This window comes from Lotus japonicus, chromosome 6 (genome assembly GCF_012489685.1).
Source record: "Lotus japonicus ecotype B-129 chromosome 6, LjGifu_v1.2".
Lineage (NCBI taxonomy): Eukaryota > Viridiplantae > Streptophyta > Magnoliopsida > Fabales > Fabaceae > Lotus > Lotus japonicus.
Genome location: NC_080046.1, coordinates 4,570,314 through 4,596,701, shown reverse-complemented (window position 1 = coordinate 4,596,701; position 26,388 = coordinate 4,570,314). Strand labels below are relative to the sequence as shown.

Sequence of the window (26,388 nt, the reverse complement as noted above, 5' to 3'; positions counted from 1 at the left end):
TTAAAATTTGAGCAAATTCAATAATTTGACTAAAGATAGGTGAATGCATCGGTCTGCATGTCATTGAATGAAACTCTATGTCTTCCGATACACAAAAGATTGTCTAAAGATAGGTGAGTACATCGGTCTGTAAAATCAAAAGTACTTCCACCAATGTGCAGATATCAATTGTGGTAAAAAAATGTGATTGAAGGTTTGTTTCCTTAATTTGTTCACTTATCAGTAATTACTTTTTTTTAAAAATAAATAAATTAAAATTTGAAAATTATGAAACAAATTTAACAACTTTGCAAGTGCTACTAATCAAGTTGAGCTCTCAGATTCAACGATTCACATAATAACAGATTCAGTTTTGATCTTATATGCGGTGAATATTAAATTTTGTATTCAAATTTTAAATTCAATTTTGGAAAATAATTTGAAAATTTAAAATTTATTACTTAATTTGAAGAGAAATTTACAGGATTCTATCTTTTCAGCCCAATTCAAGATGAAGATATAAGCACCTTGCATCATTGAAAGCACGAATAATCACCTTAACCTATGAGGCCAGAAGAAATCGTCCGTTGCATTATTCAAAGCATGGATAAGCTCCTTAACAGTATGAGGCTAGTATGAGCATGTGAATTTATATAGCGTTGAATTTATGATAAAGGCGGGAATATATTTTTGAAAAATTTTAATTTTTTTTCAAAAAATAAAACATTATATTCGTAACATATATTTATTTGACTTCGTTTAACTAAAATTGGAAATGATTCAAATTTTGTAAAATTCCATATTTATTTAACAACTATTATACGCATTAAATAGACTAAGAATATTGTTCCTTATTAAACGCTGTCAGATCAAGCATTGTTTTTTTTTAAAGTCTAACATAAATTAAGGCTAAAATAGAAGAAAATATTTCCACGCTAACATAAATTAAGGCTAACATATCGGTTCTTAATTTACCTTAACGTAAATTACATAATAAATGCTAACATAATTTATCCTTAATTCTATCGGTTCTTGTAAAATTCCATAATAAAGTCTGACCTTAGAAAAAAATTGCCACACTAACGTAAATTAAGGCTAACATAATTTCCACGCTAACATAAATTCCAACTTAAAATCAAACCGCGTTGAAAAAATCGATTCATAATTTGAATGTAAAATTTCTAATTAATAAAGGCTGTATTCTTGTTTGATAAATAAAGGCTGGTCTTGTAAAAAAAATTCTACTCTCACGTTTTTTTTTATCGGCATTCCACTCTCACGTAAATTACTATGCTATATTCTTCCATTTGTAACAAAAAAAAATTACCATGCTATATTCCAAATTTGAGATTTGAGATGAAGGTCAATGACTTTCAAAAAAAAAAAAAGAGATGAGGGTCAATGGCAAGTAGTAAATCAAACGGTGGAAAAAAATGATTTAACATTTGAATGCTATATTTGAACGGTAAATGGTTTAATAGCTTTTATATTTATTGATTTGTTAATTTATTGATTGATTTATGGACTCATTAATTTCGACCAATAAAAATTAATTAATGTGGACCAATCAGAAAAAGTCATATGAAAATCCAATGAAAACAACCAATAGAATGCTAACATTTGGAAATTATATAGCTATCTTTTGCTCCAGTTTTAACCGTTTCCTATAGTAATGTGCATTTATATCCAATTGACAGCATTGACATTCAATTGAATGCGGATCTGGATCCTCTGCAGCAGCCATCTCCCTCAATCTCTCTGCTGCAGAGTTTTTGGCCATTAGATTCATCTACAATTCACAGTCATAAACATTTAATTTTTTTAATCAAATAAAAAAATACGCACGTGACGCACAATGGAAACTTGATAGGAGCACCGCAACCACCTAGAACCAAATTTCTTCTCCCTTTACCGCTGCATTGTTCATCACCACATTCCAAACAACAGTGAGTTTGCCTTGCCTCACCGATGGTCTATGACAATGTTTACCAAATCAATCTACTCAAATTGAACCAATTGATTCTTCGTTTGAAACTGAAAACCCCCAATTTTCTAGGTAAAAAAATTTCTGATTTGGAAATGAACACAATCATTGGAAGATGTAATCCTATATTTCAACTACTCAATCTCAAACACAATGGCCCCTAGTTGAAATATCATGTATTTTCAGAACCTACAATGCGATTGATATCCTCGTAGGCTTATGAATTGGTGTGTTATGGTCGCTCGTTGCCAGCGGTGGTGTGAATGTGGCCCACTAAACGAAGGAGACGGTGTCGAACTGTCGGTGGTGATGGTGACCAGCCGTTGGATAGTGCAGTGGCAACGGGAAGTGGAAATGATTTCTGGTGGTTGCAGTTCTCTTCAGGGACAGCTTGTGTCACGTGCCTGCTTTTTTATTTGATTAAAACACATTTTTAATACTTAAAATTCTGAACCGTTGGATGAATCTAACGGCCAAAAACTCTGCAGCAGAGAGATTGAGGGACTAGCTGCGGCAGAGGATCCAAATTCATTGAATGCATAATGAAGTCAAACATAATGTTTTACAACAATTCGGCATTATTCAAACATAATTTCAGTTCATGAATAAACCAAAACTGGATTCATATCACACGGTTGGCCTGCTCAATTGACAGCATTGATATTTTTTTTTAGAAATGACAGCATTGATATTCAATTGAATGCATAATGAAGTCAAACATAATTTAATTTTGGACCAATGAAAAATAGAGAAATTTGGACCAATGAACAAAACTGTGTGTGAATTAAGATGAGTGTTTGAGTATGGACTTTATATATTATTAAGATGAGACATATCTTACGAGAAATGTGATTTTATGTGAGAAAATGAGAATAAATCATAACTGTTAGATCTAATCATGAATGACCCGTAATAAAAAAAACATTAATTATTAGATTTAACGGTCGTGATTTATTCTCATTTTCTCACATAAAAACATTATTGTCATAAGATACATCCTCTAGATATAGATATAGAGAGGATGAATCTTATAAGAATAATAATTTTATATTAGAACATAAGAATAAATAATATGACTATTAGATCTAATCATGAATAATCAAGATTAAAATGATTTAGGGTTAAATATGTTTTTTTCCCTGATTTATACACCATAATCTAAAACGATTTCTATAAAAATTTCATTGTTGTTAGTCCCTGAAAAATTCTGCTTATTGGAAATAGTTATATATTATGACGTCATTCACCATATTTTTGAAATACTTTTACCCAATCACTAGTCTGCGTGGCAATCCAAGTCACATATAGGTGTTCACGTGTAACTTTCACATCAGTTTTAGTCCTTTTAAAGCTCTCTTTCATCTATTTTAGTCCTTCCAAAATTCTCTTATATCAAATTTAGTCCTTTAAACTTAATAACAACCTCGTGAAGAGACTAAGAGTTTGGTGCATGCGCAACTGTAACATTGCCATTGTACATCGTTGTAGCCTCGGCGGAGGAGGGTAAGGGAGAAATACGACCATCAGTGTATACACCATAGCGGTAAAATTGGGCATAATAACTAGTTGGCTCAAATGGTTGATGGACTTATAGTAGAATAACAATCAAATTTAACTAGGTAAGCATAATAAAAGAACAAACCAAGGTTAACTAACAATAAACGAGAAAGGAGAAATATAAAGGAGAATAATCAAATTTAATGACCTATATTTCTCCTTTCCTGTTTATTGTTAGTTAACCTTAGTTTGTTTTTATTTTTTATGCTTACCTAGTTTTTTTTTTTTGGTCAACATGCTCACCTAGTTAAATTTGATTGTTAGTTTACTATAGGTCCATCAACCATTTGATCCAACTAGTTTTTATGCCTAGGTTTACCGCTATGGTGTAGGCAGTGATGGTCGTTTTTCTCCTTTACCCTCCTCCGCCGGGGCTACAACTAAGTATGATGGCAAGGTTGCAGCTGTGTCTGCACCATACTCTCAGTCTCTTCATGAAATAGTTACTAAGTTTCAAGACTAAATTTGATAAAAAGAATTTTAAAAGGACTAAACTGGATGAACGAGAATTTTGAAAGGACTCAAATTAACTTTTCCTGTAGTAACTTTACTCGAAATCAGTGAGAGTTTAGTAATACATGAACAAGATGTTTGTCTATGTTTAAGGCCACAGAGCTCTTGCGTCATGTGGCTCCTCCGTTGAACTAGGTGTGTATTTGAACCAAAAAGACAGGCTATGTTGCACTGTTCCTACAGTAACCAGATTGGAAGCTCCTCTTCTTTTATTCTTGTGTAGATCTCCAAAGGTTTCAAAGTTGAATTTCTAGAGTCACTTGAGAAATAAGTAAGATTAGCATTAGCTAAATGGTGTCGCTTAACCAATATTGCTCTTGCTTTAAAAATATAGATCATTGTAGAACTTCTCTCAAAGGAAGTATTACATATAGCAGTAGAAGAAAAGAAGTGCTATATCCCTAGATGATGCCTACACTGAAGGACCTCAATAGGTGGTGAGCTACTCTCACTAAGGTGTGGACTTTGTATAGTGAACTCATTTTCTGAACCAAACTCAATATTTCAATTTTAATTGCATTAAAAACGTGAGTTCCCATTCCCTGGCATTGTCAAATGAATTTACTCCGGTTCTACAGGAGTTTGTGAAATGGCCATTGTTGATAGGGATGGCCGTAGGAGAAGGTATAAACCAGGCCCCAGAAATGGTATCAATGATACAGGAAGAAGCCAAGAACCTTTGTCAAACCTGCATATTGGAATAGCATTAGGTTGGAATATATGTCCTTTCATATAACTAGGACTAGGATCTCTGCGAAAACTTAAACGCCAATGAAAGTACCATTTTCGAGTAGTCATATCATTGTAAACCCAAAATGGAGCCAATGTCGAAAGTAAAGTGAAATCAATGGTCATAATATGGATCTGCAACGCGAAAACCTGATATTAGCACCTAAAGAGTATTGCAAATTCCTATTTTATGAAAAATGGATAAGCATAGAAGACTGCAAAAATGAAGCTTTCAAATTTAGCCATATATTCGGCCTAGTTAGCAACTGTTGGTGGGAACTTCAACAACAACAACAATAAAAGCCTATCAGCATAGGAAGTTTAGAAGAGTCCAAGGCATTGCTAAAGCTTGTAAAATAAAATGGCAAGTAATGCCAACTATATGACATGCTGAGTATGAACTTACAAATTTGCTCTCCCTGAAGTACTGGTAAAATTCTTTCCACACATCATCTCCAGATAAACCAGCATACGTTATGAGTCCTATCCCTGCAGCAAGCGAAATCTGTTTCATAGTTGAGGTAAGTTACTGATTCCAAAATAAGAAAAAATGATGAGTCTAGTATGACTACGCTATACAGTGCATAAATTCATTCAACATTTTTTTTATAAGCATAAATTGCTTCAACATAAAGTAACTTTGGAGCATTATAACCGGGTTCTTCCTATAAGATTATTAGTACATATAGAGGGCATACTATTTCGAATTGGATTCATAAAAGCTAAATGAAATCACTTGGGTTCAGGGAGTTTTAAAACTAATCCAAGCCATCATCGTTGGTTCAGTTTCACACTTGCAAGTTGCAACTGATTTGCTGCATTCTCAACTTTTCATAGTGCTTTAAAAGATCAGGCAAGTTCAAGAATTGAAATAATGGGATGAGGCAACAAAAAACAGCAAAAAAGATGGATTCCATCTAATACCAAGGCTAAATAACCTTCTTATGTGAGAAGATTCCCAATTAACTAGATATATAAATAGGGGGTGTAAGATTAGAGGGACATCTTTTCAATTTGTAGAGCTGGGAAAACAGAGAAGTGGCTCTGTTGTAAGGGGAAACATTTGGAGGAGATTACTCTCCTATTCTTTTCATTCAATACTAATAAATTCTATTAACTCTGACTTTTGGGTTCGTAATAGTTATCTGGTCTGGATTACAATGATCCATCTGCAGCAACTTTGCAAGATTAGGTTAAGCTGAGCACTTACAACTGCAGTTACTTTTGATTCCAGAAAATTCAAAGGCCACGTTTTTAGCTGTGTTTCTTCAACAGGAGGTGCAGGTGGTTTCCATAGTACAAAATAAGGAAGAAGGGCATATACACCACCAAAACATGAAAGTATCAAGAAGGGCCAAACAGGAATTTTGCTTTCGGAGCTGTACAACAACAAATAGAAGAGAAGAAATCATATCCAGGCATTGTTAAATAGAAAAAATATGAAAGCGAAAAGTAAATCATTCATTCTATATATATAATACGCTTCATGTGGAAGCTTGTAAAATTCTTGAAATAGCATTAAATCAGTTATGAAGTTAACATAACAGTAATGTGGAATTACATAGCACGAATGGGGTATCTCATTTGAAACTACTATTTTCAAAAGAGACCTAACCCCCCCCCCCCCCCAAAGCTAGCTTAGAGGTCAGGGTTGTTATGCCCTTTATAAACACTTATTTGGCTACCCTCTAATCAATGGCCGAATGTGTTGCATCACAAAATCTCTAAATCAACCAGTGTTTGTATTTTGAAAGTTTGGCAATATGATCCAAAGGGAGAATGGCACGGCTTAAAGAAATATCTATTGAAAAATTAACTCAGAATATTGGCATGGCTTAAAGAAATATCTATAGACATATAGCAAGCTTAGAAAGACCTATATCAACAAAATCCAATCGATTTTACAATTTTCAGAAACGTATGTAATTTAAATGCATGGCAAAGGTGTAGATATGAAACCATTCATGCACCTCCATCTGGATACAGCTTTTAGGTAAGTCGATCCTTGACAGTGTCCCACATTAATCTATGGTTAGGAGAAATATTCATATAAGAGAGAAGTACCTCCTTCCTGTAGGAAGTAGCAGCATGCTATACGCCAGTGGCCACAAGCCCATTATGTACCACATTGACACAAGCACTTCATTCATTCTGAAACCATCATCTCCTTTCAGATTCAGGAGCTTTTTCAAGAAATACAAGTCCCTTGTCTGAACAAAAAATTAGTCTCACTGATCAAAACAAAAGGAAAGGAAAAACAAAACCAGGTGGGAGATAAAAACGGTAAAGGCCACTTTGATGCTCTCATAAGAGGGCCAAATTTTGACTTTGATGAATCCTTGAAGATGCTACTCTAGCATAAAACAGTCTAGTCAAATAATGTATTCGATTTTTCATTCTTTTTTTGGGCTGGTAAATAATTTTCAAGATAAGGGTATTAGTGGCTCAATAATGATCAGTGTCAAAATTTTGTAGAACAAAATGATAGCACCACTTAGAGTGACTTTACAACATTCTAAGAGTGCATTTGGAATTTTGGGTAAACCTCTCAATTAATCACTTTTGGCAATAAGTGCTTCACACATAAGCGTTTATTCATAATTAGTTTGTGAACCTTATTTAAATAAACTCAGCCTAATTCATAGGTAGATATAACCGCTTATTCGTAAACTAATCTGAGTCGCTTGTGAAAATAAACTCAATACATCTTATAGATAGGTCATAAGTTGTTTTCATAGTAAGCTTGCATAAATCAGTTTTCCAACTGCAGCCTAAGCGTGAGACCCGCAAAATATATTTACATTTACAGCTCAAAAGTAATTCTATCTTAGTATCCAAACAAAAATCATTCTTTTAAACTTTGAAATTCATTTTCACAAACTTAATAATAATAAACTATAAAGCTAAGATTACTAAATGTAATTCTACTAATCATTGAAACAGAATGAAATTTTTGCTGATGTTCTAAACCAACATACCGGGGTCTGGTCTGGGGAGAGAAAGAAAACATAGTACATAAGAGCAGCCCATAAGAAAAAGAGCAAAATTGAGGTTGTCCAGTCTCTTCCCTGCGTGGTCTCAATATCAGTTTCTTTCTTGGAAGTGTGACAAACATGGAGAAGACCCATTTTCCTTGATGCTGGAAATGGGGCATTGGAATTGGTTTTGGCATGAAGAGGTACTTTGAAGCAACATCGTGAGGGTGAGGGTGAGGGTATTGGTGGTGAAAGTGAAACTCTGGTCAGTTTTGGGTTGTGGGGATGCAGTGAGGTTCTGGAATTGAGAGTGGGGAAGTTGCAAGAGATGAGGTTGGGTTTAGCTAGCAACATAATCGAAGTGAAGAATGGAATATTGCAGCTGCTAGCTTATGCAAGTATGGCTATTCTTGTGTCACTGTAAGACTAAGAAATAAGAATGGATAGCATTGTCTTAAACATTTTTTTTCCTTTTCAAAGTTTCAACTTTCAAGTCAAACTACTATTCAATCGGGGTAATGCTGAAAAACACGAATTTATCAACATAAATAGTTCACACATTACGTGATAAAAATTACTCCATCTCCATCTGTTCCTATTTAACTCACACTTTAAAGTTGTTGCAAGAAATAGTAATTAATGTTATTATTTTATTAAAATTACAATCTAACTTCCTATTATACATTTTATCTCTATTATTGATTCTAACTTTTCAATTTTTCTACCACCAATAAATGAAGGGTACAATTGGTAAAGTATAATTAATGCTCTCTTGAACTTTATAAAGTGGTAGATAATTAGAAACAAAGTTCAAAGTTCAGCTAGAAATAGTGTATAGTTAAATAGGAACGGAGGGAGTACTCCTTCCGTTTCAGAAAGTTTGTAATTTAAGATTGTGGTACAAAGAGTAAGAAATTAGTTATTGATAGTATAATTTGAGTAGATTACCCTTATTTAACTTTACTATAATGACATGCAACTATTAAATTATACTTAGATAAAGAAGAAGGTAATTAATATAGAAGAGTTGTGGTTAGTTAATATGAAAGGTGATAAGTGAGAAAAAAATGTATTAAATGGGGGAATATGTGGAAAAAAAAGAAGGGGAAAAATGCATTGACATTCTAAAACAACAAACTACTTGGGATATTGAAATCATACCTAAAATTACAAACTTTTTAGAACGGAAAAAGTATCAAATTTTAACCAAATTATAGTAAAAATATCATTATAATATAAACTATATTTATTGTCGTTGAAAATACATTTCTTTCACTAACAACTTTTTTTCTTCTTCTTTGTTCTCCTATTTTTCTCCAAAGACATTAATCGGGAGATTAATGACATCTGTATTTTTAAAAAATATTGAGAAAATTCGAAAAGAATTTATTTCTAAAAGTGTTACGAAAATTGGAAGAGATCGAAAAAAAAATACTGTTAAAGAATGTGATAGGGTGGGGGTGGTAGTGGCATTGGTGAAGGGTGGTGGTGGTGGTGTAAAGTGATGATGGCATGGCATTACTAGTGGTGGCGTCGATGGTGGAAGTGGAGGGTGGTAGTTCAGGTGGCGAAGGATGGTGGTGGTTGTGGTGGCAGCGATGATGAAAGCGGTGGTGATAGTGGTGAAGAGTGGTGGTGGAGGCGGGGATGGTGGAGCGTGGTGGTTGCGGTGGTAGTGGTAGTGCATTATATATTTTAAAGTAGGTTATATGTCATAATCTTATCAGACATATTTTCATCTCTGTAGGCTGGATTAAATTAACCATTATTTTAACGTATAAGAATGGATTGATGGATAAACATAAATGTATTGTATACGCTTATACAATCATGCCTAATAAATCGTCTTTCAAGAGGTGGGCTCTAATTGCTTGTGTTGAGTGGATTTTGTTATGTTATTTACCTACTTTGTTGGTACATCGAAAAAATAAATTGCGCCCGCCGGGATTCGATCCTCGGACCTCCCCCTACCCAATGTATATGTCTCCCAGCTCCTACCACTTCAGCTATAGGTATGAAATAGTTGTTCTCATGTGCTTCCTCATTAAATAAAATTTCTTTTTGCGGTAAAAAAACAAAGAGAATAGATAAAAATAAATAAATAAAGTGAATGGAAATAAAAATAAAAATAAAGTGAATGAAAAAAATAAATATTGATGAGTAAATAATGATGTTGGGATTGGGATTGGGACCACGTGGTGATTCTACCACTACTCAAAGCAGCACCTTCTCTATAGCAACGGTTCTATCAAGTTTCATCAGATAAGGTGCACTGCATTCGTTCACAGCCATGGTCGAAGCTTCAAGGATCATGTACACCACCACTCTTCTTCCTAGCTTCACTCCAACAATTCACAAAACCCATCTAGGCCACCGTCACCTCACCGTGTCACGCAAGCACCAAGTTCAATGTTCAGTCTCTGCAAGCACAGATGGTGCCACACGAAGCCGAACCTCAGCCATTCCTTGGGGTTGTGATATGGATTCAGTAGAGAACGCTTCAGCTCTGCAGAAATGGTTGTCGCAGTCAGGGCTTCCACCGCAGAAGATGGGTATAGAAAAAGTGGATGTGGGAGAGAGAGGACTTGTTGCATTGAAGAATGTTAGGAAAGGGGAGAAGCTTCTCTTTGTGCCTCCCTCACTTGTCATTACTGCTGATTCTGTAAGCCTTTCTTTCTTCTTCCTTTGTCTTAACATAGGTTGATTCAAACCATAAATAAATAAAAATATAAAATAGACAGGTGAGATTGGAATATATTAAGTGAAAAGTATGTTGGAATTGCCACCATCTAAGCCATGTTTAGATATATCTGTTAGCATAAGTAAAAATATCCCTGAAGGATAGCTCAAGTGGTAAGAGCTAGGGACATAATTGTTGGGTGAGATGAAGGGTGAAAAGTCTTAGGTTCGAACCTGAGAGGACTAATTTACTAACATTACTAATAACTAACATTTTCTATCAAAAGAAGAAAAAAAGCATAAGTACAAATAGCTCTGTTTGGATTTCTATCGGGTGAATGTGAAAGCACGTTCGCCCAATCCAACAAGTTCAGCCTATGTTTGGTTTTCAGTTTGGAAGTCCGTTTGAGGCAATGGAATTCGAGATTACACGTTCCAATGCACCAAACTTGAAAGAGGCTTTGGACCTCCGTTGGGTGAAAGTACTTTCAAACTGAAAACCAAACAGACACTCATTCTCCTGGGTGAATGTGCATTGGAAGTCGTGAGGTACCAAATGTTGTTTTGGTCATAAGTGCGAATAGATGTTGGTACGCGTTCCAAAGAATTCTAGAAATGAACGCGACATTTTATATGCATTGAAATGAAAGTCTGTTCATTAAACACCACTGGTTATTCAATCCAAGAAAGTTCCTTTACATATGCTTAAAAGTTGAACAAAACATAAGGGTATTAAGTTCTGCTATATCCTATCATAAGGACGTGTTGAGCGCACATTCCAATGCAGTTTGAATGTACTTTTTGCCAATCCATGTCTCTTGTATTTGTGTCATTAGAGTGAATGTGCTTTTGGCAAATTTGAACGTAAATACAAACATACACCGATTGATTTCATTCTAAAAGTTCATTTAACTATACAATATTTAGTAGAAGTAAAATATTTATACTCCCTTGTGTTTTCCTTCAAAATATATCTTTAAGAAATTTGCTTATTGCCTGTCAATTATATATGTAGTTATCTACTGTACTGTCTGTGTCAACAGCATTACATTATTCAGTCCACACAAAAATTTGATAAGAACCATCAAACTTGATTTGTATTTTGTATTTGTTACTTTTTTGTCTGGTGTTTTATGGTTCTGTTTGGATTGTGTTGTATGTTTTCTGGTTGTCAGGAGTGGAGCTGCCTAGAAGCTGGTGAAGTTTTGAAAAAGAATTCAGTGCCAGATTGGCCACTGCTTGCAACTTACCTCATTAGTGAAGCTAGCCTCATGAAATCTTCAAGATGGTCAAATTATATATCAGCTTTGCCTCGTCAACCTTACTCACTTCTATACTGGTAAAAGAATTGTTCTTAGAGATTGTCTAGTAAGAGATTGTCTGAGAAGGATGAGAGAAATGAATATTGATGGGAATCGCAGTTAGGGATTGATATGCTATCTTACTACAAGTGAAAGATAAAATTAGAACATGACATGTATTTAATATTTATGCATTACAAGGCTTCTAAAAGTATAATTTCATTTTGAAGCTAGAACATGACATGTATTTAGTATTTATGCATTATTCTTCTGGATTTCTGATTTCTTAATTTTTCCCCCTTTATTTTCTTCCTGTCTTAATTTTGGCCTCAATCAGAATATCCCAATCGATTATTTCCATAAAAACTTTTAGGGTCTACTCATATTCACTTCTGTCGTTTCAGGTCACAAGAAGAACTGGATCGCTACTTGGAAGCTTCTCCGATTAGGGAGAGAGCAATTGAGAGGATTAATAATGTCATTGGAACGTATGGACCAATTGTTTCTACCTTATATTTCTTCAGGGATTTATTGTCTGTTCATTTCTCTTTTTGGTATATAGCCTCAATCTAATGAGCTTTCTTGATTGAATAATCCTGTCTCTTGCTATAATTAACACACTTCCCATTTCATCACCAGATACAATGATTTGAGGCTCAGAATATTTTCCAAATACACTGATTTATTCCCTGAAGAGGTAAATTCCTCCCATTGAGTACAGGATGAAGTTAATAGTTCATGAAAACCAGACTTTTGAAGAAAGAAACGAAAAGTGAATTGCCACAGACATGTAGTAGGACTACATGTTCTTTTGTTTTAATTTCTAAATTTGGTTCTTCCTGATTATGTTGGCGACAATTGGTTTCAATACATAGTATGGCTTTGAAAGTTCCTAACAAGATATTATTTGTCATTTTCTTTTGTAAATATTTGCATTGACATATTATTGCATTTTAAGCATCTTGTTTCAGTCAGGTGATTATGATCTAAATCGGTTACTTGTAACTTTCAGGTGTTCAACATGGAGTCTTTCAAGTGGTCATTCGGCATTCTTTTCTCTCGCATGGTGAGTCAATGTGGTAGATAAAATGAAACAAAATTATGTTGCCGCCTCTTCTGTTAAACACAAGTCTAGCTACTAAGGATTTCCATCTTGTCTTTGTAATGACATATGAATTCATAACAGAGCTGATATTGAAAGAAAGTTAAGGTCCAAAACTAAACAAATGATGAAATGTGTCATGTCTGAGAAAACATAGTTCTCAAAATCGCAACATTTCAACACTAATTTAGGGGAGAGTAAATAGTTGTATTTGCGATGTTTGGTTCATAGAAAAATATCTTTCTTGTTTTTCTGTCTTCGTGTCTGTAGGCATTTCAATCAATTAATTCAATGAGACTTCGTTTTGTTGTTTCATATTTAAGACAAATGGCAGTCTGGCGGGACATATAATTCATAATCTTTTTACCATGTAGGTTCGTTTGCCCTCAATGGATGGAAAGGTTGCCTTGGTTCCTTGGGCAGATATGCTGAATCATAGTTGTGATGTATGTTCTCTTCCAAACAAGATTCCTCCATGTTTTTCCTCAGTTATTTTAATTCTAACATGCTTTCAATGGTATAGGTGGAGACATTTTTAGATTATGATAAACAGTCAAAGGGGATTGTCTTTACGACAGATCGGCCCTATCAACCAGGTGAGCAGGTAAACATAAGTTGATGGATTGGAATTTGTTAGACTAACTGAAGAGAAAACAAACAAGGGCCTAAGAAAATGATATGCAGATTCCTTGTGCCTGCCAAAATGCATTGTATATGCAAGAGTAAAACAACTATGTCTCTACCGTTTTAAAGTTTTCCTCAAAAATAAAATGTTAATTAATTGGAGCTGTGTTTGATGGTATTATTCTTCAGTCTTCACCACTTAGGCCTCGTCATAGTCATTTGATTTAAATCCAGATATCACAATTGATTACTTGCATCAAATTACACAGGTTTTTATTTCATATGGGAAAAAATCTAATGGGGAGCTTCTGTTATCATATGGATTTGTTACAAGGGAGGGTGCTAATCCTAGTGATTCAGTTGAGTTGTCACTATCACTCAAGAAATCTGATGGGTCCTACAAGGAGAAGTTAGAACTGCTGAAGAAGTATGGGTTATCAGGGTGAGTACCCAAAATTTCATAATTTTACCTATACATATATGGATGAAGTTCCTCACATTTAGTTCTGATAAAAACAAAATTCAGAAGCATTCCTAGTTAAGAGGTGGTGTACTGGTGTATGGTTCCTAACTTATTGAACTTAGTTAGTAACTATGTAAAATAGAGCCTTGTAATTTGTCACCAGCAGTGTCACTTTTATGCTAGAGAAGAGGATTGAGAAGTATGTGATATGGTTGCGTGTTTTAGACTTTTAGTAATAAGTTACACATAATTATAAACAAACTCAATAAGTTACAAACGGTGTACCTGTATGTTAGATCACAGTAGTTTCATCTAGAAGTGCAGAACAATGCTGATAGCCTGATATATTTCCAAAATATCAATTTCCAAGCTTTGAAAAACAGATAACAGAATGTTACTACCTTCACAACTTTCCATGCTTCAAAATAATTATATTTACTTGAAACTTATTGGTCCAACAAATTTTAATCCAACTTCTATTTTAACTGATACAGTTTCAATTATCATAATAGCCATGAGTCCATAGCCAATTGTCACTTAACTTCCCTCCTGGTTGATTTAAGATTTTAATCTTCAGGAAGAAAAGATCATTATTTCCTTTTGGTCGGATTTTCCTTCAAGATATCATTGCGATGTGTACTTTTAGTTGAACTTGAAAATAACTTCAATGCCCTGTCTTTATCAGATCTCAGTGTTTTCCTATCCGAATTACTGGTTGGCCATTGGAGTTAATGGCTTATGCTTACTTAGCTGTTAGCCCTTCAAGCATGAGAGGACAATTTGAGAAGGTCTGATTCTTACTATATTTGCAAATTACTCTCTGGGTGTTGTATAACCCTATGAATGGTTCTCTTTCCAGATGGCTGCTGCAGCATCGAATAAAATTACTTCCACTAAGGACTTCAAATATCCTGAAATAGAGGAGCAAGCATTGCAATTCATACTAGATAGCTGTGAATCCAGTATATCAAAATACAACAAGTTCTTACAGGCAAGGAAAAATTTCGATACAAAATTTCATCCCTTTTCAGTTCACCTTTACAATAGCTATGGTTTTGAAAAACTGAGTTATCTAGTTGTTAGCTTCAAATGAGATAATCCTACCCTTTGACCTGCATGGTAATCACAGTTATCATGAATGATGCATTTATATGATTTTTGCAGGCAAGTGGATCACTGGATTTGGATGTGACCTCTCCAAAACAACTCAATCGAAGACTCTTTCTAAAGCAGCTAGCTGTGGACTTGTGTACCAGCGAACGAAGGATATTATACCGTGCTCAATATGTAAGATTATAAAGCACGTTATTTAATTTACGCATATATTTAAAGTTCATTTCCTAGTGCTGATCTTGATTCCATAGCAGCAGCATAGATCTTGGCCGTAGCTTCTTTGTTGATCTGCTTCTTACTTCTTTCTCAAGTCACTCACAGCTTGATTGATGTACAAACTACAAATATCACTTTTTCACTTTCCAAATAAACATAAATTCCATGAGCACGAGTAATTCCATCCCATAACACTGGCCTTGGAGTGAATTTAGTATAGTTAACTATGATTGGTATATATGCACTTGAATGTTGTCAAGCATGTATGGTGTACAATCGTCCCAGAAAATGAAGAATTGGAATCAAATGATGAAATTATAAACCCCCAATTTAGGTTGGTGCTTTTTTTGTACAATTTTCCTGTCACACAAGAAAAATGACATACAACTAGTCTCTTACAAATTGACAATGTAATATATCTGTTTATCTATATAATTCACTGCTTTTTAATAATAATTGCAGATATTGCGAAGACAACTGAGGGATATGAGGGATGGTGAACTAAGGGCCTTCAAACTCTTTGATGGTGTCCGGAATTTTTTCAAATGAGGCCATTCACGGGTGCATTGTTTTCTTGTGGATGTATCTATCTTCCCCTTTCATATGATGAACTTTGTTCAGCTCATACATGCTGGGTTTATTGATAACATATAACTGGTAGTTGCTTCTGTCTATGGATGGTCCTTTATGTTCTGAATCTAAGGCTATGATTGGATTGGTGGAACTTACTAGAGTGGAACAGAACGAAATGGGATGGAACAGGATAAAAATACATTTCCATTGTTACATTTTATGATAGTGTGAAACAAATTTACCACTGTACTGTTTAGATACTACCACTGTACTGTTTAGATACTGGACGAAACAAAATGAATTATACTTTTTATTTATTCTTAAATTATACTTGTTATAGAAATATTAATTATGGTGTTTAGGAGGACGAACTTATATGTACATAAGTGCTATATATTAGGAAAACCATTTTGATGAAAAGCATGAAGGCTTCTCTGGCTTCCTATATCAGAGTTATACTTATTCTGGCTTTTCTTAATACTAAAGTATTTAGAATTTTCATTCTATTCAATCTGTGATCCTATAACAGTAAGCAACGAGGAACCATTGTCACATCCACAAGATTATGCAGCAACGTTTATGTAGACGACCACTTAATCCAGTTCGTTGTATCAAAAAGCACTCGACGGAGAACCAAATTAATATCCCAAGGTTGCGAGCTAAACACATGCTCATTCCTCCAACGCCACGTCCACCAAAGCACACCAATAGAAAATACATTGTGCTGGTTGGAGAGCAGCCCGATGACCAGTTATGAAACAGAACATAGTGCATGCAAAGGGGGGAAGGATTGCTGAAAAATAATACTGAAGTCTTCGAGAATCTGGGCAAGCACGGAAGAGATGGTGGACATCTTCTATATCTGCATCATATCTAGGACAGTGAGAAGTCAGGATGAGGTGATTATAATGTCGCTTCAAATTCGTTGGAAGCGCTTCCTTCGCAACAAGGTGTAAGCAAAATCTGATTTTTTTTTCAGGCACTTTAGCACACCAAATTTTCTTCCAAACGCCTGGGGTATTGGTAAATCCTGCCGTGAGCATATAGGCAGAGCTGGTTATGTGCATTCCTCACCAGGGAATCCCATCCGTCCCCGCTGAAGGATTAGAAGGCCCTTGTAAAGCTAAGATTTCCTATAAAATCTGTACAACATGTCTTTGGACTACACGCTTAACTGAAGTAAATCAATTATGAAGTCCAGCAGAATCTAGGCAATCACGATCGAATTATATGGGCACAATCTAACCCCCTTGTTGTGTTCTTGTGGTCTAACCTTCAAGTGGTATCTGTTGATACCACTTGACTCTAGGTTGACATCTTAACCGCCCTAGAGAAGATCCACATGATTGAAGAAATTCGAACAATTGGTTAAGATCTACTATCGCAAAGCTTCTGCCTGCATTGCAATCATATGAAGCTACCAACACTTAATGAAAGATCAGAATGATGAAGCATGCAAAGAGCTTTACTAATTAGCAAGTAGGGAGAACAAATTGAAATGAAATTCTGCAAAGATTTTACACAAAACCTGCAAAGAGCTTCAGCATTTTGCGATTAGGGAGAAGAAAATGGGATATGAGATGCCATTAGAGAAAATAGAAGGCAATATGCAACACGAGGCTGTGAGCGGGAGCGAGTGTGGCACAAGCGAGGGTGATGCGAGAGGGTGAATCGAGAATCGGAGGACTAGTACATGAGCATGAGAATGGAAGAAGAATGTTAGTGCGAGTTCAAAATTGAAGCACAAGTAAGTTAAAGAAATTGTTAACAAGTGAATAGGTAGCTATGCGCACAAATTTACCACAGTGCATTATTAGCTTCACTTCCTAACATTTTAGTAAATATAAACTGTGAAATGTTGTTAAAACTTAAAAGCTTCAAATGCAGTAGTGTAAGGGTCACACTTATAGCTTACAATTAAAAGACCTAGAAAGAAATTTAACCTTTTTTGGGGTATCTGGGATTTGATGGTTCAGGGTGTCGACTAAGAACAATATAGGGTGTCTTAGCTTCCTTCATTGTGTCCACATAGAGTGAAAGTGTATCTGAACTCTTCATCTGCTTCATCTTCAATTCTTTCTTATATTGATTCATACGCTTTTCCTTCTTCCGTATGCCAGGTCCTTTACCATGGAACCTATGTGAAATCAACCGAAAGGCTTCCTTAGGAGTCAAAATTCTGCCAAACTCATCTCTCCTCTCAATGCCAATATCCTTTTTATATCTATGTGTTTCATCATCTACCATACCAACCAATTTGCTTTTCTTCTTATCCATGTTCCTGCCACCCCACTCAAGGCTCTCTCTAAGTGTTTGTTGATCTTTTAGCAGTTTCATCGCACGTGCCAATCCTTTTCCGAGAGCAATTTCACGGATAGTTTTATCTGGAACAATCTCCTCCTTATCTTTTGAATTGGGTAGTTGTTCATCTTCACTAGTTTTCTTAACTTCAGTCCATCCACCTGCAGCCTCAGCAATCTTTTCTTCTTCATCATGCATCAAAACATCTTCACCTTCTGGCTTACATGCTTCTTGATCAATGTAGAGACCCAAGACAAATTCTTCCAACTCTGTGAAGACCACCTTGTTTTTTTGTGAATCTCCACCTATATTGTTTTGATAATCTATAGACTGATTATTGTGATTTGAGGTGGCAAGTAAAGCAACAGCTTGAGGACCATATGCCACTTCTTCCCCATTCCTTTTAAGAGCTAATCTTCTCGCTTTCTCTAATGATGTGCGATAATCCTTATCATCATCTGCAAAATTATGGTTCCTTATATTAATAATGAAAAGGAGTTTACATCAAAAACATGAATAGAATCAGCAGCTAACAATGAAGAGTCCTTGGACAATTATATTGAGGAAAGGTAAGAGTAGTTCAACTTGCAATTATAGAGAATCATCTTATCTGTCTCATATAGCACATTGCTACGTACATCTACATCCGAGTTCATGGGAAAGAATCATTGCCTATCTTAAAGCCATAGTCTCTGCCAAAAAACTCTCTAACAAGAATGAATTCAGTAATAAAATACTAGTATAAAACATCCACAAGAGGAAGAGTAACACAAAACCAAGAGAAGACTTGGAAGAAGACCTAACATCATAGCCATACTAGGAAAACCTAATTAATTGGAACAAACAAAATACTAGTATTAAAACATCCGAAACTAGGAAGAAAACCTAATTGGAACAAAAAAAAGCGAGGAATTGAAGATAAAAGTAAATAAATCATAAAGAAGAATGGAATGAACATTACCTGATTGTGCAGAAAATACAGAAGACATGGTTGATTCTCTTTTTCCTGAAATCAAACTTGGTTGCCTTTAGTTTCTCCGTGCAAACTCTTCTTTAGGGGAACAGCGCTAATATAAAGAAGGTGAATTATTTTTTTTAGGTGATGGATACTTGGAGAGAAAGTAACTAATTACTTCAAATTTATACCAAAAAAACAAAACTATTTAGACGTGATCATATTGATCGGGAGGCTTAAAATTATATATATCAATATCATCAATCATCAATATCAATATCAATATCAATATCAATATATCAATATATATATATATATATTAGAAAAGAAGAACTCTCATCAGGCTGATTTAGTGACGTGTCATTCTCACGTTAATTCTTAGTGACGTGTCATTCTTACGTTCATTCTCATAAAAAAATACATTTTTAAATTTTAGATTTGATTAGGATTTAGGTTGTTTATTTCTTGATTTTATCTTAATTTATTTTTGATTTATTTTTAGAGTATTAATTAATTTTATGGTATTTTTATTGAATTTTCGGATTTTTAATTAATTCAGGATTTTATGACATGTCATTCTCAGGTTAATTCTCATAAAAAAATACATTTTTAAATTTTAGATTTGATTAGAATTTATGTTGTTTATTTCTTGATTTTATCTTAATTTATTTTTGATATATTTTTAGAGTATTAATTAATTTTATGGTATTTTTATTGAATTTTCGGATTTTTAATTAATTCAGGATTTTATGAGTTTTTATTGTGATTTGCAAGATTTTGATAGTTTTTATCTATATTTATTTAATACCTTTTTAAATTTTAGATTTGATTAGGATTTAGGTTGTTTATTTCATGATTTTATCTTAATTTATCTTATTATTTATTTTTAGAGTATTAATTAATTTTTATGGTATTTTTGTTGAATTTTCGGATTTTTAATTAATTCAGGATTTTATGAGTTTTTATTGTGATTTGCTGGATTTTTGTAGTTTTTATCTATCTTTATTTATTATCTTTTTGAATTTTAGATTTGATTAGGATTTAGGTTGTTTATTTCTTGATTTTATCTTAATTTATCTTAAAATCCTTGATTAAATAAAAATCCGAAAATTCAATAAAAATAACATAAAATTTAATTAATACTCTAAAAATAAACTTTTTCTTCGCCTAAAATTTATTTCCATAACAAATCTTAATTTGTAAGAAAATTTTAATTTTTATCAACTAAAGAATGTGCAAAAAAAAATATAAACAAAACAAGAATGAAGTAGCAGCCCAACCTAAGAAAAAACTCCTTTGTTGAAGGCCAAAACTTAAAGGGGACATTTTACAAACTAAACAGTTGGTGTGCATAATTTTTATAACTTTTTTTACAAGCAAAACACAAGAACTACAAATTTAATCTCATATAATCAGACCGATTAACAAGGTTATTAAAACTGGACCGTTGATCAAATTGGTGAGAGAATTCGTTCACCGTTCATTAGATCAATCGTAGTTGAATTGTGGTCTGACCGGTATAGCCGCTATAAATTAAATATATCATTTTAAAAAACTATATAGTAGATTACAAAAATTGATATTAAATAATTACCAAATTTTAACTGAGAAGTTAAATTTATATTTACCTTAAATATCACAGGTTCAAATTGATTTCAAATAGTTTTAGAGGATTGTTTAAAAATTAACACAAAAAAATGCTATCAAATGCTTCGTATAAGTTAAAACTATTCTTTTATATTTTTTATTACTATGTTGGAAAGAGGTGCAACTCTAATGTCAAAAAAAGTGCAGCCCAGTAGCTTTCACGTCTAATAAAAAAGTCTCATATGTAACAAAACCCTAATATCTATTTCTAATTTCAATTGTTAGTGGATAACACAGAGGTTGAAAATAATGTTTACTGAATCTGAAAGAGAAACGCAAACAACATAGAGATCACTCATTCCTCTCAGCTCAACCTTCCCCTCCCTCCTCTCCTTCTCAAGTCTCACACTGCTTCAATTTTTTTTTTCTTGAGACATTCCTAAAATTCACGGGTGACTAAGCATTGACAAGTCACCCCTGTGCCCCCGCCACTGCTTGAAAGTGAATTATGTCATGGAAAATCTCTCTTCATTTCCATGTGTGCAATTTATGGCTTATGCTTCATAAACTAATCTAAGTGTAACATTTAAAATTATGTGTCGTACGACGACTAGAGAGCTATTAATATATTCGCATACAAATAATTCCATGTTAAAAATAACATAAAAATTAATTTTAATATCATTTCAATACTTTTTTTAGTTTTTAAAACCAACTTTAGATGTAAATATAATTAACTGTTTGATAATTTGATGATAAAAATATTTGTGCGGAGATTAGAAAATATTAGTACAGATATAATTTATATTTATTTATGTTTAAAGAATTAAAAGTTTATACAAGGGGAACAAGCATGAAAAATTTAATATTGAAATAAGTTTTGATATAATTTCTATACTAGACAACACAATATCATGTTTTTATTTTTGGGCAACTCTCAATTTGATGATAATTTTTTTTGCGGAGATTAGAAAACATTAGTACATATATAATTTATATTTATTTATGTTTAAAGAATTAAAAGTTCACACGAAGGGAACAAGCATAGAGAAATAAGTTTTGATATAATTTCTATGCAACATCTGAAAGCCAAAATAAATTTTAATGATAGTTTATCTTTTTGGTCACTTTATATTAGTTAATTTAGTATGTGCTTACAAAGCAGTAGAATTGAGTGTCTTAATTTAAGCTCTTTAAATATCTACATCTTTATTATGATTGTTCTTACATTCTTAGTATCTTAAATTTTTTATAATTTAAAATATTGATTGATGTTTCAAATACAATAGACAAATTCTCCGTGCAACGCGAGGGTAAAAAACACTAGTAAAAATAATAATGGAAAGATATGACGATGGAATTTTCAAATTTGAATGTCCTAATCACCGATAACAAAAGATAAATCATACCTCAAGTGGTGGGAGCTTGGAGATATATGGGTTGGGTAGGGGGAGGTTCAGGATTCGATTCTTGGCGGGCGCAATTTATCTTTTCGATGTCCCAAAAAAAAAAAATCATACCTGATGGGATCAAACAGTCCAACAATTTTATGTTTTCTTTAAAACAGTGAAGATGAGTAAAGAGAAAAAGGTGAAAAATATAGTAGATTTTATAAATAACGGGTTCGATAACACGCAAGCCCAGAGTGCGCATGGGCTCCATTTCACCGCGGTTGTGCTGGCAAAATAGTAGAATCTTTGATGAGAATCCCTAGACCTTGCAAATGTCAATCCATCAAATCAAAGCATGATCATGAGGACTTCGTCCGAATCTGTCAGACTGAGGTTTATGGTGATTGATTTTGGTTGGCGAGCTCCTCCGCATGCTTTTATCAAGCTAAACAATGATGGGAGTTATCAAGAGGGCGTAAACAACATGAGGGGTGGATTTGGCTTCGTCAGTTATGCGGTGGGGGGGGGGGGTCCCCTTGCTTGGCTAAGGCGACAACGTTACGAGACGGGCTGGAGCTTGCTTGGAGTTAGGGTTACTGTAATTTGTTGTGTGAATGTGACTGCAGGAACTTGGTTGAAGTCCTTCAAGACATGGAGGGTGTGAATCGGCATGTGGAGGCCTCGGTGTTGAGGCAAATCTTGGAACTGTTATCGCGCAGCTAGAGGCTGAGCTTGAGTTGGATCCTGCAGGATGGTAACTGTGCAGTGGATTGGCTAGCGAAGAAGGGAGCTCACAACCCCTGCCATTCATATTGTGGGTAGGCCCAATGAGGAGCTCAGGACATTGTTGTTTAAGGATTCTTTGTCTATTTCGTAGCCTTGTTGTCTTTTGTTGGTTTTCCGATGGATAAAAAGTATGGTTTATATTTTTGAATTTAGGTAATTTGATCTTATTGAAAGTGAAGAGAGAACTTATTGTGACTAAAGACAATTTTACCCAACTTAATATTAAATAAAAAGTTTCTCAAGAGGCAAAAAATGACAAAATAAGTGCTCCATCTACATCTTCTCAATTTGGAGAGACTTTAAAAAGATTTGGAGCCCACCGATCATCCCTTTTTCTCCCCCTCCCTCCTACAACCAAAGAAGATTGAAGGGTGTGTATCTTATGAGAATGATATTTTTGTGTGAGAACATGAGAATAAATCACGATCGTTAAATCTAATCATGAACGGTCCAAATTAAAACAAAGTAATAGTCATGTAATCACAGAAAAAAGTCATGTACCAGCCTCAATTATGTTGGGCTGTGTTGCAGGTGGAGGTCTTTTGAGTCTTAGCATGTGAGAAGCTTCCCCAGAACTGTTTCAGCTCTGCTTTTCTTTTTTTCCCTAGCTTGCTAGACGTGTTGTCATGGCTTCGTGCTGCTTTGGTTTGGCACGGGTCTATGCGTGCTTTTTATCTTTCTCTTCCTTTTGTTTTTCCGTTCTCTTGCTCTCACTTTGTGTTAACTTGTATTTGGGTTGGGGCACCCATTGTGTCCTTATCTTCAATAGTGTATATATATATATATATATTCTCTTTGGCCTTAAAAAAACATAAAAAAGTCATATCACTTTTTAAAAAGTCACATGACTGCATGTTTTAATCTATACTATTCATGATTAGATCTAACGGTCGTGATTTATTTATTTTTTGCCAGCAAAAAGTTAATATATTCATAAGGCTCCAAAGGCCAAGAATGCAAATCCCATCCACATGAGTTCCAATAACACCCAACACCCACACTTTCACAAGCACTTGATCACATAAAAATATTATATATTCTCAGACCCAATGTTGGATTCTCTAATTGAAAAATATATCAAAATTTCATTTGAATAAAAAATATATAATTTTTCAAATTTTTTAAAAGCGTGTCTATACCATTAAATTTAATTTGTTTTTTTTTTATAAATGAGAGCATATGTTTAACTAAAATTTAGTTTAATTAATTAATTAGCCTATTTTAACTTTTTCAGGAAGGGGCCTATTCTAATTACTAGTAAAAACTATATATTTAACCAATTGGTTTTAACTTAGTAGTGACAAGTGACAAAAAAATAAAAAATAATTAAAATTTGAAAATATTATTAAAAATATTATTTTTTCAAAAGTACTTTATATTCAAATTATAAATTATAAATAATTATATAAGTAGAGAAATAATTTTAAGTAATAGCAACTCATAACATAAAATTAGATATTTAATGCTAATAAATAAAAAATAATGTTAACTAAGTAGTAACAAGTGGTAATGATAATTTAATTATTTTATATGATTAAATTCAAACCATTAATAAATTAGTTCATTTTTTAATTAAACTTATGAGTAACCAAATAATTTGAACTTGGTTTAGAAAAATAATAATAATTTGTACTTAACAATAAATTATTACATTAAATGAGGGTGTATACATTTTTTTGATAGGCAAATATTAGTTGTTAGTAATGTTAGTAAATTAGTCATCCTCAGGGTTCGAACCCTGTGTCCTTCACCCTTCAACCCTTGTGTCCCTAACTCTTACCACTTGAGCTATCATTCGGGACTCAAATGAGGGTGTATACATGAGGTAAACACCGAAACATGGGGCATTTTAGGAAATGATTACTTTAAATGAGGGTGAGAATTGAGTTGGTGGAGTGGCTCCTTGGGTTTCTTGGTCTCTTTAGGTGTTTTGGCTTTTGGGGTTTTTCTATTTTGTTTGGGTTAGTTTTGATCTTTTTTAGGAGGGTTGTACATCTTCGGACTATTTCCTCATCTATATAATTTTACTTTTTCGAAAAAAAATATAAGATTTTATTTTTGCTTACATGAGGAATCAATCAATATCAATCAATATCAATATCAATATATATTAGAAAATAAGAATTCTATCAGGTTGATTTAGTGACGTGTTTTTCTCAAGTTAATTCTCATAAAAAAAATTACACGTGCCATTCTAAGGATTAATTCTCATTTAAAAATTACACGTGTCATTCCATTACATAGCTTCTCTTCTGTTGTGTTATTTTATCTTGAAACCGAATTTTTAAAGATTTGCACTAATTATCTAAGATTTACCTTACTAAATTTATTTTCAAAACAAATCTTAAAACAGTTTTCATTATCTCTTTAAATTAGGAAAAGTCTCAAGCCTAAATTACTGTATATTTACAGGAATCCCCTGATTTCTCATTTTATTTTTTTTCATGATCTACAATATAAAAATAAAATATGTAGTGCTGAGATTATAATCCATTAAAATTTTAAAAGGTTTCCCCTAATTATCTAAGATATTGCATCAGTCTATTGACACGTGTTCCCTGAACACATATTGGGAACAACTTTAAAAAAAATAAAACATAAATAACTTAAAATTTAAAAAATAAGAATTGAAAACGAACTCGCATAATCACGTCTATGATTATTAATGTATCAAATATAATACATATTCCCCGTGCAACGCACGAAAAAAAAAACACTAGTAAAAGTAACGTAAGATTTTGATGAGACCTCTCTTTCGGGAGTTGTATTTCAAGGTCGAATATTAAAAAAAGAATAAAACATCTTGACCGTTGAGAAAACAAAAGGAATGAATCTAAAAAAATCCATAACACTGTTATATATCCATTAGAAAAAAATAATTGTGAACTAAAACAAGTAGAAATTAATTAACCCTATAGAGTTTGCCACACATGATACAATGAAGTCAAAGATGGTTGTGGCATCCACGAGATAATACTAACTCAGAATCACACTAATAGAATTTCCAACTGCAAACGGAAAACGCGAGATTGATCAGGATCACTGGAATTTCCATTATCTCCATCAGCAACAACAAAGCTCTCATCGAACCCGAACATTTGCTTAACTTGAGGCCCAACACTTTTTATTATCTGCTCACGCCATTCATTGGGAAAGTCTTTGTGGGTTAAGTTCGACCGAAGAAAATTCTTACCCTCCTCTGCTTGCACGAAGATTCTGCAACCAATTTCGTTACGATGGTGGAGTAAGGTTTTGATGGACCTCATAGAGTTTGAGTCGACCGAGCGTGAGACAACATTGAAGATGAAATTGAACTTATCCGTAGGCATGAGCTTTGGGCGTTGCTGCTCTTGTTCGTAACCATTGAAGAATCTACTCACGTCATAAACGTAAGGTACTGTTAAATCACATGTATTCTCCTCCATTGATGAGTCAATTATATTCGAGCTGGATAAGAGCACTTCAATTGAATTGGATTCTGAATATGTCATGTAATCAAGATGCATATGTAAGTAAATATAATATATTAGAATTAATACAAAAGAATTTTTTTTGATAAA

The 26,388-nt window shown here is 33.6% G+C and overlaps 3 protein-coding genes across 3 annotated transcripts; 1 reads left to right on the top strand and 2 right to left on the bottom strand.

Annotated features, from left to right (window-relative positions):
- Nucleotides 1-4,293: 4,293 nt before the first annotated feature.
- LOC130726159 (uncharacterized) lies at nt 4,294-8,183 on the bottom strand. Its single transcript, XM_057577390.1, has 6 exons — nt 7,741-8,183; nt 6,827-6,972; nt 5,973-6,141; nt 5,169-5,267; nt 4,815-4,897; nt 4,294-4,721 (listed from the first exon to the last, which is right to left on the bottom strand). The coding sequence occupies exons 1-6, from the start codon at nt 8,089-8,091 to the stop codon at nt 4,595-4,597; spliced, it is 975 nt and encodes a 324-aa protein (XP_057433373.1). The 5' UTR covers nt 8,092-8,183; the 3' UTR covers nt 4,294-4,594.
- A 1,732-nt stretch (nt 8,184-9,915) lies between these two features.
- On the top strand, nt 9,916-16,133 carry LOC130724614 (ribulose-1,5 bisphosphate carboxylase/oxygenase large subunit N-methyltransferase, chloroplastic). The gene is made up of 12 exons (XM_057575888.1): nt 9,916-10,399; nt 11,592-11,755; nt 12,122-12,205; nt 12,357-12,414; nt 12,730-12,783; nt 13,194-13,265; nt 13,343-13,423; nt 13,713-13,885; nt 14,592-14,694; nt 14,766-14,897; nt 15,071-15,193; nt 15,698-16,133. The coding sequence occupies exons 1-12, from the start codon at nt 10,028-10,030 to the stop codon at nt 15,782-15,784; spliced, it is 1,503 nt and encodes a 500-aa protein (XP_057431871.1). The 5' UTR covers nt 9,916-10,027; the 3' UTR covers nt 15,785-16,133.
- Nucleotides 16,134-17,301: 1,168 nt separating this feature from the next.
- LOC130724706 (SART-1 family protein DOT2-like) lies at nt 17,302-19,167 on the bottom strand. Its single transcript, XM_057575995.1, has 2 exons — nt 19,071-19,167; nt 17,302-18,567 (listed from the first exon to the last, which is right to left on the bottom strand). Exons 1-2 carry the CDS (start codon nt 19,096-19,098, stop codon nt 17,747-17,749), a joined length of 849 nt encoding a protein of 282 aa, XP_057431978.1. The 5' UTR covers nt 19,099-19,167; the 3' UTR covers nt 17,302-17,746.
- Between the last annotated feature and the right edge of the window lie 7,221 nt (nt 19,168-26,388).